The following is an 18,907-nucleotide window of genomic DNA, read 5'->3' as shown; positions in this document are numbered from 1 at the left end:
GAACAGCTGCTAGTTTTGTCACTTTGGGGAAGCCGTTTATTGTACAAATTCAAGGCGTGACAGACGCAGATGACTAGAAGATACATTGACGTTAAATGATCTTGCTAGCAGACTGGATCCATCTAACCCAGGGGGGCTGAAGTCGGGTCCTCAAGCCCCCCCCCCCCCCCCCCCTCAACGGGTCAAGGTTTTCAGGATATCCTAGCTTCAGCACAGGTGGCTCAATCCGTCCTTGCTTCAGCACAGGTGGCTCGATCAGAGGCTCACTGAACCTCTGCTCGAGCCGCCTTTGCTGAAGCAGGGATATCCTGAAAACCTGACCTGTTGGGGAGGCTTGAGGGCTGGACTTGAGCAGCCCTGCTCTAACCTTACCTAACACCAGTGATCCATTACTGCTAAAGAAGCATAAACCCTTTATTCTATACTGATAGGGTGACCAGATGTCCCGGTTTAGCTGGGACAGTCCCGGTTTTTGGGGTGCTGTCCCCGGTTTTTCAGTCCGTTGGTCGCGCAAGCGCGATCGGCACTTGCCGACTGCGCATGCGTAACATTTGTTTCTGGTTTTGCCGGGACCAATCTAGTCACCCTATCTATACAGCGCTTCTGCACATCGGGCCTCGCTGGAATCCATGAGGCTTTCCGTGCGATAGGGCCAGATCAGCTCTGTTGCAGTATTATAGAATAAGGGCTTTAGTCTCAGATACTTTATACTAATTGGCAGCTCTCACCTCAGGTTTGTTATTTAACGTTTTCTTCACCCTAGTGTCCAATACGGTGTCTTTTTTTTTCACCTCGATTTTGTTTTTTCTCTGCCTCTTATATTTTACGCCTAAAAAATGAGCCTTAATGTATGTGGCTTTTAATCCCCTCTAACTTGCTGCCATTTAGTAGACCTCAAAGAACATTATTAGGATAATAAAAAAATTTCATATGGTCTGTTAGTCTGCATGGAAACAGCTGTGTGCTGCCTGGTGATGTGGGGAAAGTGGAACCACACAGCAGGAGTTACCATGTGAACACTCTACTGCAGGCTTCGGGCCTTTCAAAATAAAATATCAAAGAAAATTAAAACCGCTAGTAAAATAAATAAAAGTACGGTCGTTATTCTGGCTTAAAGGACATCACACGGAGTTCGCTTTCACAATAGGGTATATCGGGGGGAAATGCACTGTTATTTGCGCCATTCAGACACCGGTAGAGCTATAAATGAGGTGACACGTGACAGCTGGAAAGCAGAGACTCAAAACTCAGAACATGGCGGCACACGGGGAAAACCACAAAGTCCATTACTTGATGTGATTTTAGATGCGATTGTCCTACTGATACCAAGTCCTTTCTCGTTCTATTAACTACACCGTTATTACCTCACATAAAAACATTCAGATTACAGTTTGTTTTTTTCTTTTCATTGTGGTTTAGCCTTTTAAATGTTTAACATGGAGACTACAAAGCTTTTGTAATGCCTTTTCACAGCTCTACCCCTCCTCCCCCCGCTCCCCCACATATCGTTCAGCTGTATCTGATTTACAAAGCTACCAAACGTCCTCGTTTACACGGGACAGCCCCACTTTGCACAGGTCTGAACAAAAGCAGACATTTTAGCTCCGTCTGTATCTCTAATACACGGCTGGCTTACATAGGGTCCTGCCGCATATTTAAATATGAGGTTAAAGTATATGGGACTCGAGTATTACTAACCGATATTCAAAAGGTATATAAAAAAAAAGAGTCCGATTGTAATCAGAAAAATCGCAGCTTTTCCCACGTCCACACAGGGTGTAATACAATACAAATACTGTATATAGAAAAGTGAATACTCAAACAATTCAATATCCTTTCAAAGGTCAGACCCTTGACAGGGGGCGATTTTTACCCGAAACGATGGGTCTCTATGCCTAGGTGTCAGCCATGTTTATATAAACCATTTCCTATTAACTATTTCTTTGAATGGTGTGTTGTGTGTGTGTGTGTGTGTTATACAGCTGTACAGTCCCCCATCCCTAAACCTCACCTTCCTTATCTCTGTTTTAACACCCTTCCAGTGCCTTCCCCGCCCCACCTCATATACATCTCTCTGTTCTTTATTCTTCCTTTTTTTTTCAATCCCTGTCTAAGTCACAGAAACCTTTGTATATCAGTATCGCTGACCTGAGGAAGAGAGGAAAACTCTCGAAAGCGTGTCCTTTGACATAAATTGTTAGTCCAAATAAAAAAGGTATCGCTTAATACTGTAGAACTCATTTATTCTGCACTATCGCAACTGGACTGACACGGCTATTTCCGAGATATATATACACATACACATATACACACATATACACACACTTAATATATCACTGACATACGGACCATGAAGTAGAGAAGGTAGCAGAGGTGTAAATACGGCTCTTTTGATTTGTGTTCTAGAAAGACTTAAGGGATATGTGTTTGCAGATGGAGCCGTGAAATCCTGACCAAAATTGGGCTAAACCTGTGTGCTTTACGGCTGGGTTTCACTCTCGTCGCAGGATTTGGTGGCTCTCTGGGATTAAACAATAATATAAATGTGCCGTTTTGCAGTGTGTTTCAGTACAACAAGATGGAATACCATTTCTCATTTGTTTCTCCGACAGGCCGAAGAGGCGGAGAGAGGGGAGCGGAAAAAGTTGGAAGTAAAACGAGAGGAAGAAAGGCGTAAAGAAGAGGAGCAAGTTCGTCTTGAAGAGGAAAGAAAGGTAGAACCGCCTTTTGCTTTTGGTTGTGGTATTGTTGCAGCATAGCATGTGTCTTATGCGAACACACCCAGGTAAACCTCTATCTGGCTGTCACTTAAAGTGCCACGGTCTTGGTGTTACACACAGCCACGGCCTGTGGCGAAAACTTCTCTAGTGAGCGGGATCAGTATTGGCTCTAATACGTACAGAAGCGAGACCAAGTAATACATAAGTAGAGCTTGTTGAGTTTCCAAAATCAAAAAGTATCTACAAGTTCTCAAATACTGTACATCCATTGAAGCCTTTGTCAGTATCAATCTGGTATCGTGAGTATCTTCACGCGGGCCTTTCCGAATGCCGACCGGGCTATGGGTTGGCCACCCCTGCTCTAAACTATCTGTTGTTCCAGTAAAAGTTTTTATACAAACAGAATACTACATTGATCATGTCTGCGGAACAGGTCCCCAACCTTTTCTCTCTTCCCACCACCGTTTCCTGACCGTCCAGTTCTCCATGGAGGCCCACCGCCTTCTCCATAACAGCCGTACCTGATGTTTGCTTTCTTGTGCTTTGCCTGTGCTTGTGTATGTATGATGAATAGTCCAGGTTTGTGTGGCTTTAACCCCTTGGATGCCAGGGGGGGGGGGGGCTCCTGTTCTAGAGGTTTCCTGTGGAAGAGTTTGAGAGAGCGTTTCTAATTGATGTGATGTATGGTTTTGAGGGGTCTGTAATTCACACTCTCCTCCTACACTCAGCAGAAGACGGCTGTAAACACAGAGTAAAGGTCATACGGGCAGCAGTGAGTCACTGGTACTCAGGCAGCAGAGGCCCCGCTTTCATCTCTCCATCATGTGTAGGCTGTAATGTAAGAGCAGGAGAGACACGAGGAGAGGTGTCTGTGAGAGGGTCTGAAACCGTCTCGGGCAGTTAACATGCAGTGTGCCGAGGGAGAGGTGCAGTGAGGAGCGGGTAGGCTGGGTTACCATAACCAGTTCATCTGGATTGTAAGGACAGAATGAGCCAGTCCTGTCTTCTTTTCTAGATCTTATAATTAGTGCAATATCGCTGCAGGAAAATCAGTTGGCAGAGAGACCTAATGAGGGCTGGCTATGTAGACAGTATATGAACTGTATAGTGAATATAATATACACACTATACAGGATGTGTATTGCGCTTCTATCTATAGTATGACACAAAATAATTATGGTGAGTAGAAAAGGGACAAAAAGCCTCCAGTGTACAGCAAATATGCCACGTGTGAGCACATTCACATCTCAAGACAGGGCTGCAACTCTGTCTTTCCCCATTATCTCTTAGCATACAGCGCTTCCACTGCAGCCAGGGATTCTGGGTAATGAGCACTCGGTATGCTCACTGATAAGACCCAAAAGGTGGAAACAGCTGTCTGTGAGTAGGGTTACTGGCTGTGCACTTCTTTAACCCAGGCTGTGCTGAAAAGCTGTTTAATACAGCAGGCATACAGTATGTTTATAGGGATCCATGTTATAATGGGTAAGAAGCAACAAGTGACACTGTGCTCATTTGCCTGTCATTACCCAGAATCCCTGGCTGCAGTGCAAACGCTGTCTGCTAAGAGATAATGTGGATAGGACAGGTGTGCAGACCAGCCTGAGACTTGTGAATGTGCTCACAAGTGCAATGTTTATTTGCTGTATCAAATACAAACATAACATATGTGTATGTGTCGCCCTCCCTGCTCGGCTTGTAGGGAGATGGCATGGGAGTGCTGTGTGTGGCTCCTCAGCAGGGATTACTTTGCCGCTGGGTGCAGGCGGCTGGGCGATGAGATAGCCGGGATGGGAAATAACAGGCACCAGGAACGTGTGTAGTACAACATCCGTCTTCTGTTCATGTCCCCAGGCACAGGACACATCATTCACATCCAAAAACGTTGCACTGCATTAGTCTTTCTTCACAAACCTTGTACTCCTGTAAGTGCCCACTCTTAACACTCAGTGGGAGGTTTGTATACTTTGTTGCTCTACTGTTATGGGACCTAGCCCCTCCCCACCCCCCCATTGTTTCGGGATACCCATCTGTAATACCCTATTTAAGCTGGTCCCATTACGGGAATCCTGGTTGGTCCTCTGTAATGGACAAACGATACTGGCCTGTATGGGAACTTCCACTTCCATACAGACTGAAGCAAAATACTAGTGCGTATCTGCGGGTAGAACCGATCCGCTGACACCCATGGGTGCCCTCTTTCCTGAGGCCCTCTGTGCCGTTCCTCTTTCCCACTTTTTGGGACATGCTGGACTGCCATAGCAGTCTTCATGGATCCGAGCTTAAAGGGCACTGTCCCTATCTATAACACAACAAATAAAGGTGTGGTCTGGTGTTTTTATTACTTTATGAATACATCCCTCTACCTTCTCCCCGAGGCTCTTCTCCTCTTGTCTTCCTGGAACCTAACCTTTCTAGAATCTTCGTCCTATACTAAATACTCTCCCGTAATGTCAGCATCCCTATGGGAAACACTAACCTGCTAGTAACCCCTTAGAAGGGGAATTACACATATATGTATGTATGTGTGTGTATGTGTGTATATATATATATATATATATATATATATATATATATATATATATATATATATATATATATATATATATATATATATATATGTGTATATATATATATATATATGTATGTATGTGTATATATGTATGTATGTATATATATATATATAGATATCTATATATATATATATATATATAGATATCTATATATATATATATATATGTAGAGGTATCAGTACCGTGTTAGCCGAGCTTCAATAATCAAAAAATAAATAGATGATACCGTTCTGTGGCTAACGAAATGCTTTTATTTGTGCGAGCTTTCGAGATACACTGATCTCTTCTTCCGGCGATGTTACAATGAATGAAGCAAGCAAAAGGTATACTTAACAACAGTGTCTCTTGGAATGTTATCTGTGCTGGAAGGAACAGCACAGATAACATTCCAATAGACACTGTTTACAGTATAGCTTTTGCTTGCTTCATTCATTGTAACATCGCCGGAAGAAGAGATCAGTGTATCTCGAAAGCTCGCACAATTAAAAGCATTTCGTTAGCCACAGAACGGTATCATCTATTTATTTTTTGTATATTTTTTATATATATATATATATATATATAGCTACTTTAGCAGCATTTACGTTTGTATGGGGAAATAGTGCCCTTTGTTCAGTGTGACTATGTTCATGAATATTAAGTGGGATTTGATGCTGATATTCTGTCGCCTGGTTGCAGGTTTAAATTTAGAAAGGGTGGGGGCGGGGGGAGGGGAGGAGAGGAGAGAAACAGCCTTGAATTCTGAAACTGTTATTTAAGTGACAAAGACGCGAGTCCTTTCAATCTATTGCAGCTGCAATGCACACTTCTAAAAAGTGTACATAAAGGCGTGTGTATACTGTATACTGTATATTATTATTTTTCATTAATACAATGAGTAGAAGGTTAGTTTTGCAGCCCAGATCTGCGGCCCCAGATGTGCGACCCCTGATGCCCGCCACACGTCCTCAGCTGAAGCCGTTGTGCATTTTCACGCTGCATATCCTTTTGTGGCACTATTTTAGTAGCGCGACGCCCTTATTTTAACAGAAGAAGAATAAAAAGCCACCGTCTGTCCTCCCACTCAGAAACCCGGGCTGCTGCTTCTGACCTTTTGTTATAATCATCATTTTCTTTCCTGTGAGATGAGTGAAATCGTAGCGTTGTGTGTGTGACGTTTTCACGTTAAGTGCTCTGTAACGGGACATGAATCCCGCCTGATGCAGCTGATACACTGTGTGAAAATGTCTGGGACATGCTGTGGGAATGGCTTATAAATATGTAGCACCCTGCTAAAGTTAGGGCTGCTAGGCGGCTTTAAAAAAAAATACTGGACACAATGGTGACAGGTGCGACGCGCTGAAGACACACACTCACACCCCTTTCACCTCTCTATGTTCCATGCTGTTTCCTCCTCTCCTTGGCCCCACCCCCAAGCTCCTGAAACTTCCCCCTGATTGGCTGCATTACCCAGCAGCAGTCAATTAGGATGGAGAAAGCTGCCGAGCCACCTAACAGCCCTGCTCTCTCCCTGCTCAGGGAAATCCTATGCCCCCCTCCTAAGCCGGTCTGGTCACTATGTTCAGAGGGGTAATACAGGGATACACATCCATGTCCAGTATTACCTAAAAAAAAAAAATTACTGGACAGTGTGTCCATATACAAGACAGTCCGGTTCAATACTGGACACCTAGCAACCCTAGCTAAAGTTAGAAATCCCTGCATGTCAGTCCTGGTAGCTGCAGGCAGTGTAGGGGTTAATCCCCCACAAAGCCTCGGTATCTTCTACACTGTTTCTAGAATGTTTCACTTTAAATCTGCAGTTCAAGCTGTCCTTTAAAAAAAAAAAAAAATTTGCATTCAATATGTGCATTAATACAATCTACACACTGATAAGTGATTAGCTAAGTTGCTGATCGATCCGGTCTCATGTGATCGATCGGCGACGATTCAGCTCGGGGGTTCACTAAATGCATCTTGTGTCCTCTTCTGCTGCACTGACAGTCAAAGTTCTGTGGGGAAGATCATGTGACCAGGCAGGCACTAAATTCAATTGGTTCACTGCTGGAGAGAGGAGAGGGCTCAAAAAGGTGATGCTGTTTAAGAAGGGGAAGGGGATGTGACGTTGTGAATGGTCGCTATAGGAAGAAAAATGCTTGTTACATTAGAATACATAAAAATGGCTTTAAAATTGTTTTTCATTTAAATGCTACGAGTACTTTCTCATAGTAAAGAACTGATTTATTAAAAAAAAACAACACATGTAGGATATTGCTTGAACTGCAGCTTTTAATGTCAGAGTTAGCCACGCGTTATTTCTAGCAGCTGCTAGAAAGGGTCACCTGACATGGTGTGACCATGTTGCAACAGTTAATCTGCCCAGTTACTGGGATGGGTTGTTGTCCGCACATGCGGAGTATAAAAGGTTGGGATCAGCCATTTTGTGGTTAGACCTCAAAAACGTCAGGGGAGACCCCAATTAACATCAAGAAGATCCTTTTCCGTCTAGGAGGACTTTGGGAGGTCTCCAGGCTCTCATTGCCTGTAATGCAAGCAACAGGGTTTTAAGCTTCAAGCTAAACACACGTATGTAGGGGCCAGGTACAAGCACAACACTGTGTGTTCCTAAACACACGTATGTAGGGGCCAGGTACAAGGACGACACTGTGTATTCCTAAACACACGTATGTAGGGGCCAGGTACAAGCACAACACTGTATTCCTAAACACACGTATGTAGGGGCCAGGTACAAGCACAGCACTGTGTTCCTAAACACACGTATGTAGGGGCCAGGTACAAGCACCACACTGTGTATTCCTAAACACACGTATGTAGGGGCCAGGTACAAGCACAACACTGTGTTCCTAAACACACGTATGTATGGGCCAGGTACAAGCACAACACTGTGTTCCTAAACACACGTATGTAGGGGCCAGGTACAAGGACGACACTGTGTATTCCTAAACACACGTATGTAGGGGCCAGGTACAAGCACCACACTGTGTGTTCCTAAACACACGTATGTAGGGGCCAGGTACAAGGACGACACTGTGTATTCCTAAACACACGTATGTAGGGGCCAGGTACAAGGACGACACTGTGTATTCCAAAACACACGTATGTAGGGGCCAGGTACAAGGACGACACTGTGTATTCCTAAACACACGTATGTAGGGGCCAGGTACAAGGACGACACTGTGTATTCCTAAACACACGTATGTAGGGGCCAGGTACAAGCACAACACTGTATTCCTAAACACACGTATGTAGGGGCCAGGTACAAGCACAAAACTGTGTGTTCCTAAACACACGTATGTAGGGGCCAGGTACAAGGACGACACTGTGTATTCCTAAACACACGTATGTAGGGGACAGGTACAAGCACAACACTGTGTGTTCCTAAACACACGTATGTAGGGGCCAGGTACAAGGACGACACTGTGTATTTCTAAACACACGTATGTAGGGGACAGGTACAAGCACAGCACTGTGTTCCTAAACACACGTATGTAGGAGCCAGTTACAAGCACCACACTGTGTATTCCTAAACACACGTATGTAGGGGCCAGGTACAAGCACAACACTGTGTTCCTAAACACACGTATGTAGGAGCCAGTTACAAGCATCACACTGTGTGTTCCTAAACACACGTATGTAGGGGCCAGGTACAAGCACAACACTGTGTGTTCCTAAACACACGTATGTAGGGGCCAGGTACAAGCACCACACTGTGTGTTCCTAAACACACATATGTAGGGGCCAGGTACAAGCACCACACTGTGTGTTCCTAAACACACGTATGTAGGAGCCAGGTACAAGCACAACACTGTGTGTTCCTAAACACACGTATGTAGGGGCCAGGTACAAGCACAACACTGTGTGTTCCTAAACACACGTATGTAGGGGCCAGGTACAAGGACGACACTGTGTATTCCTAAACACACGTATGTAGGGGACAGGTACAAGCACAGCACTGTGTGTTCCTAAACACACGTATGTAGGGGCCAGGTACAAGGGCTACAATGTGTGTTCCTTAACACACGTATGTAGGGGCCAGGTACAAGCACAACACTGTGTATTCCTAAACACACGTATGTAGGAGCCAGGTACAAGGACGACACTCTGTGTTCCTAAACACACGTATGTAGGGGACAGGTACACGGACAACACTGTGTTCCTAAACACACGTATGTAGGGGCCAGGTACAAGCACAACACTGTGTGTTCCTAAACACGTATGTAGGGGCCAGGTACAAGCACAACACTGTGTGTTCCTAAACACATGTATGTAGGGGCCAGGTACAAGCACCACACTGTGTGTTCCTAAACACACGTATGTAGGGGCCAGGTACAAGCACAACACTGTGTATTCCTAAACACACGTATGTAGGGGCCAGGTACAAGGACGACACTGTGTATTCCTAAACACACGTATGTAGGGGACAGGTACAAGCACAGCACTGTGTTCCTAAACACACGTATGTAGGGGCCAGGTACAAGGGCTACAATGTGTGTTCCTAAACACACGTATGTAGGGGCCAGGTACAAGCACAACACTGTGTGTTCCTAAACACACGTATGTAGGGGCCAGGTACAAGCACCACACTGTGTGTTCCTAAACACACGTATGTAGGGGCCAGGTACAAGCACCAGGATTCAGAACAATACATGTTTTAGCGCTGTGTGACAGTCTATGGACTGCCATTTCCATCCCACAATCCCCTGTGTGTCCGTCTCGATGTGTTTTATTCCAGTCAAGTGATATCATCACACACAGGTAAAAGGGACACTAACCGCTTTAAAGCAGCAGTTCCCTGTCTGTTTTTTTTTTCTTTTTATAGGTTGAGAACAAGGGGTCCCCTGGGTTTAAAACTATTTTTAGCTTCAGGCACCCCCTGGTTTCTGCGATACTTATCGTTAAAGGTATTCAGTCCCACTCAGGGGAAACAAAATGGCGGCCTAAATCTCCCACGTCAGGTGGCCCAATAGCAATCCACCACGTCGCCCACTAAAGCTTCTTATCGGGTGGCCATTTCCAACCAAGCACGAAACCAGGAAGTCATGAGAGTACCTTTACCGGTAAGTATGTGGAGCACTGAGGGGGCTTAGCTCTGGGTACCCCTGGTGTTCCCACCCCCAAAAATGGCGGGATTGCTGCTTTAGCTTTTGTACCTACAATCACTTAACCTTGTAACACCTTCCTCAACATGTTACATTCTGTTCTCCTATAACAGTCCCTGCTCATCTCCTCCATAGTAATCCCTCTCCTGGCTTCCCAGTAAATTCTGTCTCGCAAAAGTTCTCCTCCTCACCTTGAAGGCTCTGACCTCCGGGAGCCACGAGCGCTCCCCACTCCCCCAGAGACACTTTCCAGGAGCGGCTCAGTGAGTAAAGGCACTGACTGAGTTTCAAGCAGGGCAATCTGGTTCAGATCCCCGTGTCGGCTCCTTGTGACCTTGGGCAGGTCACTTTATCTCTATAACAAAGGTCCATGCAATAGGTACAATGCTGCTTACTGCTCCCTGTACTGTAATTGTGAGAAAAGCGCTATATGAAATAAAGTTATTATTGTGGCCAAGCGCTGCCATCCACCGCACTTACACCTTCTCCCGCTGTCTCTTAGTTTGCCAACATGCCACTTAGATTGTAAGCTCTCTGGCACAGGGATATCTTTCCCTGTTATGTGATTTGTACTCCCTTATTAGCATTTGAATACCCTGTATTATATCTATTTTATGAAGCACTGCATACATTGTTGGCACTACACAAATAAAATGATATGTGCATATAAACATACAGAATAAGTTTAGGCCACAAATCCTGGCAAGCCCGATATAGTATTGCAGAATGTTCCACATACAGCAACCCGCTTATAAACCAACTGCAGCGGAGTCACAAAAATGATAGAGGAGTCGTTAAACCGTTTTATTAAATCACCATGATGTTCATTTTTATGTGTTTCACTAAAGAAAAGAACATTGTGCATGAGTTAACTAGATCATCTCATGTATGTGTACACACCCTTTAATAAATGTGCATGTGTATATACCGTATACATAAATGCGTGCTTGTATAATATATACGTAGCCAGGCCACCTATGGCTACTATTCTGCCATTGTGCTGGCAGTAAGCCCTGGTACAATCAGGTTGCCAGTAGTTGATATGGGGTTTTCCCCTTCTAGGAGCTGCACTTGTGTGACAGCGGGAGGGGGTGACAGGCTGAGCATGACCAATCATGAGCCAGATCTGGTGCCCTCCTCTTGGCTGTATTTAAGGGCAGTGCCACCCCAAATTCGGGAGTTCCTTCACCCACTTGAGGAAGGCAGGTCAGCCAGTGGAGAGGCTGAGATTGGGCCTTCTCCAGTCCTCTTCCCTCTGGGGGAGAGTGAGTGTAGACCATACCTCTGCCTCTGCTAGGGAGGTGGGGAAGAACTAGGACGGCTGCGGGTGACCTTGGCCTGTAGAGACGGTCTAGGGGCCATCTTCAGTGGTAGCTAAGAATTGCTGCATCGGGCAGAAGCCTGCTTGTTACTATGCTGTACAGAAGAGATAATAAACCGTTCCTGTTTGCATATACCTAGTGCCTGGTGCGTGACCTTACTGGGGGGAGAGGTAATTGTTCCACCTTCAGTTCCTGAAGCCTATGGGCGATGGAGGCGCTGCACTGCTAAAGAGATATGTAGGGTATGAACCCCAGATGACCAGTCCTGTGTCCCCACTACCACCGGCGGATGACTCAGCACTCCTGTTACCAGCAAGTTTCATGCACCACACGATCCTTAATGGCCAAATCTCCCACTAGGTGAGGGGACCACTGTTACATATACATTGTGTGTGTGTGTGTGTGTGTGTGTGTGTGTGTGTGTGTGTGTGTGTGTATATATATATATGTGTATGTGTGTGTGTGTGTGTGTGTGTGTGTGTATGTATGTATGTATGTATATATATATATATATACACATACATACATACAGTTAGGTCTGTAAATAATTGGACACTGATACAAGTTTTGTTATTTCGGCTGTATACCAAAATAAATTCAAGTTACAGTTAAATAATGAATATGGGCTTAAAGTGCAGTCTATCCGCTTTAATTTGAGGGTATTCACATACAAATTGGAGAAAGGGTTTAGGAATTACATTTCTTTAATATGTAGCCCTCTCTTTTTCAAGGGACCAAAAGTAATTGGACATTTGACTCAAAAGCTGTTTCATGGACAGGTGTGGGCTACTCCTTCGTTATTTCATCATCAATTAAGCAGGTAAAAGGTCTGATGTTGATTCCAGGTGTGGCATTCGCATTTGGAAGCTGTTGCTGTGAACCCACAACATGCGGTCAAAGTAGCTCTCAATGCAAGTGAAACAGGGCATTCTTAGGCTGGGAAAAAAAAGAAAATCCATCAGAGAGTTAGCAGGAACATTAGAAGTGGCCAAATCAACAGTTTGGTACATTCTGGGGAAAAAAAGAACGCACTGGTGAGCTCTGCAACACAAAAAGGCCTGGACGTCCACGGAAGACAACAGTGGTGGATGATCGTAGGATCCTTTCCATGGTAAAGAAAAACCCCTTCACAACAGCCTGCCAAGTGAAGAACACTCTCCAGGAGGTAGGCATATCATTATCTAAGTCTACCATAAAGAGAAGACTTCACAAGAGCAAATAGAGAGGGATCACCATAAGGTGCAAACCATTCATAAGCCTCAAGAATAGAAAGGCCAGATTAGACTTTGCCAAACAATATCTAAAAAAGCCAGCCCAGTTCTGGAACAGCATTCTTTGGACAGATGAAACTAAGATCAACCTGTACCAGAATGATGGGAATAAAAAGTATGGAGAAGGCTTGGAACGGCTCATGATCCGAAGCATACCACATCATCTGTAAAACTCGGGGGTGGCAGTGTGATGGCATGGGCATGCATGGCTTACAATGGCACTGGGTCACTAGTGTTTATTGCTGATGTGACAGAAGACAGAAGCAGCCGGATGAATTCTGAAGTGTATAGGGATATATTCTCTGCTCAGATTCAGCCAAATTCAGCGAAGTTGATTGGACAGTGCTTCATTTTACAGATGGACAATGACCCAAAACATACTGCGAAAGCAACCCTGGAGTTTTTTTTAAGGCAAAGTGGAATATTCTGCAATGGCCGAGTCAATCACCTGACCTCCACCCGATCGAGCATGCATTTCACTTGCTGAAGACAAAACTTAAGGCAGAAAGACCCACGAACAAACAACTGAAGGCAGCTGCATTAAAGGCCTGGCAAAGCACCACAAAGGAGGAAACCCAGCGTTTGGTGATGTCCATGCGTTCCAGACTTAAAGCTGTCATTGCCTGCAAAGGATTCTCAACAAAGTATTAAAAATGAACATTTTATTTATGATTGTGTTAATTTGTCCAATTACATTTGAGCCCCTGAAATAAGGGGACTGTGTATGAAAATGGTTGCAATTCCTAAACGTTTCATACAATATTTTTGTTTAACCCATTAAATTAAAGCTGAAAGTCGGCACTTCTATTGCATCTCGGCTATTTAATTTCAAATTTATTGTGGTGGTGTACACAGCCAAAATTATGAAAATTGTGTCAGTGTCCAATTATTTACGGACCTAACTGTGTGTGTATATATATATATATATATATATATATATATATATATATATATATATATATATATATGAGCATGAGCATACAGCTATATTTATATATATGTATATATATATATATAGATATATAGATATATAGATGTATGTATATAATTGTCAAAAGGAGTGCTACTGAGCGTGGCTACAAAAAACAAAACACAAAGGGAGCCCAGAGCTACTTCACACACGTACAACATATATATTATGCATATTTAAATAAATGTATATGCGTGGGTGTGTGTATGTGTATGTGTGTATATATATATATATATATATATATATATATATATATATATATATATATATAATTACACAAAATGCAGACACCGCAATCAACACTGAAATGAATAACATCTATAGCCAAATAAGTACCTGTAAAAAAAATACCCAGGTTTGGCGGTGCTATGGGAAAATAATATTAATCACACACAGAAAACCGAACCCACACACACACTCCCTCTCCATATATATATCATAATGTCGATGAGGAGAGGGAGTGTGTGTGTGTGTGTGTGTGTGTGTGTGTGTGTGTGTGTGTATATATACACACACACACACACTCCCTCTCCTCCTTATCGACATTATGATTTCACAAAGAACTTACCCCTGCTCTACACCATGAGAACCTCCGGCAACATTTTCTGATTATGAGCGTGCCAGAACTATATGCAGCCAACCAGGCTCACTTACCATTTCTCATATAGTGTTGTGCTTTGTATTTGTGTTGCCAGTATATGACTTTTCCCATGCTTTATGGTACATGCAGTGGTATAGTTCATTTATGATACATACAGTACAGTAAGATCATTGCTCAGGTTCACTGCAATTTGCAATATGTTTAGATGACCGGCGGGTCTTGAGCTAATTGGGCACTTTTGTTCCCAAAAAGTTCTCAGCTACATTGTGCCTGATTTACATGGTTCTTTATTGTGTATCTGTATATTGTGTCCTTATTTAATTCAGGAGGTGTAGGAGTAGTGTGTTAATTGGTTGCATTATTTGTTTACAGTGTGTGTGTGTGTGTGTGTGTGTGTGTGTGTGTGTGTGTGTGTGTGTGTGTGTGTGTGTGTGTGTGTGTGTGTGTGTCCTATGTAGATGTATTCTCATGAAACATTATTTTTGATATTTTCTATTACATGTTTGCTTTATCATTATTAATATCTGAGTGCTTTTTGGGGGCTCTGTTTTCTTTGTGTGATTAATATATATATGTGTATATATACATATATATACATAAACGTGTGTACACACGCACACAAATATTTTTATCCTGGACTGCGAGTGCATTGCGCGCCCGTCTGTCGGAGAAAGGGAGGGGTCCATCTGCATTTCTTCTGGATTGAGCTGAAGCTGCTCTGCTCTGCACGTGTTCACTTCAGCACAGCACCCTCTCGGGGAATTCCCTTTCACCCTTGGAGTTTTTCTGGTGAGGAAATGGTTTACCAACCGACACCTTATCACCGAGCGAGAACTTCCTCCCCTGTTGCAAAACAGAGTCCTTCTACATGAGCGCAAGAGCGGTCTGGTTTACCCTGCGTGGCTGCGCCTTCCTGTGCCGACGACAGGCAGGATTCCAGCTCGTCAGTTTTCCCACCGCTGCTCTTTTAATGAGGCGTCTTTTTACATTTTTATTTATTTATTATTATTTTTCACATTAATACTAATTGATACACTTCTCATTGCCGCTGTACGTTAAAAAAAAGGGGGTAGGGGGGGAAATCGCAAGTTTTGCATGTTAAATAGAAGAAGTGTCGCCTTTGTACCATGTGGCTCTGATGAGGTAAATGCGCCAACATGGCGGATTTAATCAACGCAAGATGGAAAGAAAATGGCGTGCAACATCCGTATATTTTATAGCGCGCCATTTAAGTGCTTGGGTATTAACCGCTTTCAAATGACCTGTTGACGCCTGGATGTGCCACACTCTGTGCTCATGTGCATTATATGCTCAGGGATAATGGGGTAGGACAGGGTTACAGAACTGCCTGAGTGTGAATCTGCGCACACGTGGTATTTTTATAGTGCGCACACTGAAGCATGGCAATGTGACTTGCGTGCCTTCGTGTCCAGTTGTTTTTCAACACTTGAAATGCTTGTCACTAGTGTAGATATTGGGTCTGTGAGACCCGGTGTGAACTCCCAGAATTCCCTGGTGTCTGCTTTTTCCTGGAACTTATAAATCTCTTTATGGCAGCAACTCTGGTGGTGCCGCTTACTTTGGGGCAGTTGATCAGATCAGGTGTAGTTTCAGGGCTATCCTCACCTGGAGTTGATATGGGGAGGGTCCCCTCTTTCCATTTTTTGGGTTTGCCCTCCGATCATTTTACAGGCTCTCTCTTGAGTACAGATGAAGCAAAAAAAGGTAAAAATAAAAAAGCAGAGCACTGCATGCAACCACAGTGAGAAAGCTGGACAGAAGATCCGTAAAATAAAAACGAATTTATCGAAGAGAAACATCCCTGCAGTCACTGACGCGTTTCGTACCTCACGGTACTTTGTCAAAGTGCCGTGAGGTATGAAATGCGTCAGTGACTGCAGGGATGTGTTTCTCTTCAATAAATTATTTTTTTATGGATCTCCTGTCCAGCTTCCTCACTGTAGCTGCGCGCATTGCTCCGCATTGTTTTACTTTTTTGCTTCATCTTTAATCAACTGCTTGGCTGCAGCACGCACCTGACGGGGGTCTCTTCTAAGGCTGCAATCGAAGGTCATCCTGAACGTGAGTTCTTCCCGTTTTCCTCCATCCCAGTGTCCGTGAGACAGCGGGATCAGTTTGATGACGGTCAGTGGTGTGGGGGTGGTGTCATCCTGCTAGTGCGGGGTCTTGTTGTGGGATCACGCTGGGGGGATCCCTCCCTGCATTTTTCCGTCTTCTACCTGCTTTTCTAGTCTCTAACACGGCTACCCTAATTGCATTATCATTGCCTTTAACTCCCGTCACATCTACATCTGGACTTGCATAGGACTTAATTACAGATATTACATTTATCATATAGCTAGAGCATCGGCTTGGGGGGCACAGTCTTACCCCATTTTTTTCTACGCTCTCTTGGGTACAGTGTTTCTCGCCCCCCTGGACATTTAATGACTGCCGCTGGGGGCGGAGCCTATCTGGTCCTACAAAATGTTATAACCTCGAAGATAGGTCAATGCCACTTCAATGAGAGTCTAATTAACCTTAGTCCTACAAAACATATGCATTACTAAAATATATTTTAGTACATTTTTATGCCATGCAGGAAGTCTTATTGGCCTTTTTTACTGTTGGTTGTTGTGCGGCACACGTTTGAGCATGTGACCTGCATATGGGACAAGGGTTAATACGCAGCTCTCTAGCTGGCCCACTTTTCACCTTCTGCAAAGGTCCCTCAAATTAGTAATATCTCCCCTCAATCCGTCTCCATATACCATCTGTCACACAAGTGAGCACATGACTTGCATATGCAACTAGGGTTAATACATACGGCTGCTTTAGCCAACGCGCCTTTCTCCTCCGCGAGGCGCTTTCAATGAGTTAACAGTGCTTAGATTACTGAAGGAGTGAGTACATTACAGTGAGTTAAGACTGACTGGTACTGAGTGTGAAGCAGGGGAGCCTGGTTCAATTCCCGGTGTCGGCTCCTTGTTACCTTGGGCAAGTCACTTTATCTCCCTGTGCTTCAGGCACCAAAAACATAGATTGTAAGCTCTACAGGGCAGGGACTGTGTCTGCAAAATGTCTCTGTAAAGCGCTACGTAAAACTAGCAGCGCTATACAAGAACAAACTATTATTATTTATTATTATTATTACAGAAATAGATTATTACAAGAACATACAGTTACAATAAATGCAGAACAGTTTCTTAAAATAAAGGGATAAAACATTAGTAGAAATTCCTATACTTTACCTGATGTCCTAGAGAGGTTACTGGCGTAGGAAATAGAAGAATTCACGTCTGATCCCAAAACACACCACTGTTGAATTGCAACTCATAATAACGTCTTACACCTCCCAGTATTACCTCTCATTATTTACTGGACAGTGTTCAAATACAGGACAGTCCGGCTTAATACTGAACACCTGTCAACCCTAGGAGTCAGGTCCATGTACATCTTTCATGTTTTTGAAGGGTAGGGTTAGTCTGTAGAACCCTTCCAGGAAAGCTTTAAAAGTACCTTTTACCGTGCACTGTTTACTTAAGTATCAAAAGAGCCATCATTTAATCCCATCTCTGGCAAAACAGATGTTCTTATCTTATGATTTTATCAGTCCTGTAAACCCCCTGGTCAAGGGTTTAGCAGGCCATATGTTTAAGTGAAACTGTAACTACATTAACCCCTGAAGTACCTCGAATGATTAAATTACTTTTAATATTCAGCGCCATTTTTATTACAGCTGTGTACTGTTAAAGCACTCCTATACAAATAATATTCTTAGATATTCAGGAGGCATAAACCATCTATAAATTAGTAAATTTATTAGTATATATTAGTATATAAATTAGTATATTAGTATATAAATTAGTGTATATTAGTATATAAATTAGTATAAATTAGTGTGAAATTGAGTAGAGGATTTATACAGAGGATTATAAATTCACATTCAATTATTTAAAAAAAAAAGTTTTTTGGTTGGAGTTTTTAGCGTTTGAGCAACAATTTCTGTAATATGTGGGGAAACTGCATTCAATCATAGATGGCATTATAATGTATAGTTTTTGCAAAAGCATATGTGACTGACTTGTCTGTTTTATATTACGAATATTATCATTATTGTGGCTTTTAAATTGCTAGCACCAACACCTCCACAATTACTTCAGCGCACAGAGTTAAAATGTGTATATATATATTTTTTTTTACCTACTGCATTAGGCTGAGATTACGCCTGTCGCCCGAGCGATGGGTGCCTTAAAGCTCGAGGCGATGGGGAGGCGTAGGGGACGTGTCAACAGAGTGGTTCGCCCTCTTTGGGTGAACCGCACACCTGACGCGTGAAAATACAAATTCA

The 18,907-nt window shown here is 43.4% G+C and overlaps 1 protein-coding gene across 1 annotated transcript in view; it reads left to right on the top strand.

Annotated features, from left to right (window-relative positions):
• DDRGK1 (DDRGK domain containing 1) overlaps positions 1–18,907 on the top strand; it is an 82,225-nt gene that overhangs the window by 23,830 nt on the left and 39,488 nt on the right. The window contains exon 4 of the mRNA XM_075572641.1: positions 2,613–2,714. Within this exon, the coding sequence (XP_075428756.1) occupies positions 2,613–2,714 (102 nt within the window). The remainder of the gene's footprint in view (positions 1–2,612; positions 2,715–18,907) is intronic.

The sequence above is a fragment of the Ascaphus truei genome, chromosome 1 (genome assembly GCF_040206685.1).
Source record: "Ascaphus truei isolate aAscTru1 chromosome 1, aAscTru1.hap1, whole genome shotgun sequence".
In the NCBI taxonomy this organism is placed as follows: Eukaryota; Metazoa; Chordata; class Amphibia; order Anura; family Ascaphidae; genus Ascaphus; species Ascaphus truei.
The sequence above is the reverse complement of the archived record's forward strand: the minus strand, read 5'-3'. Positions and strand labels throughout refer to the sequence as shown.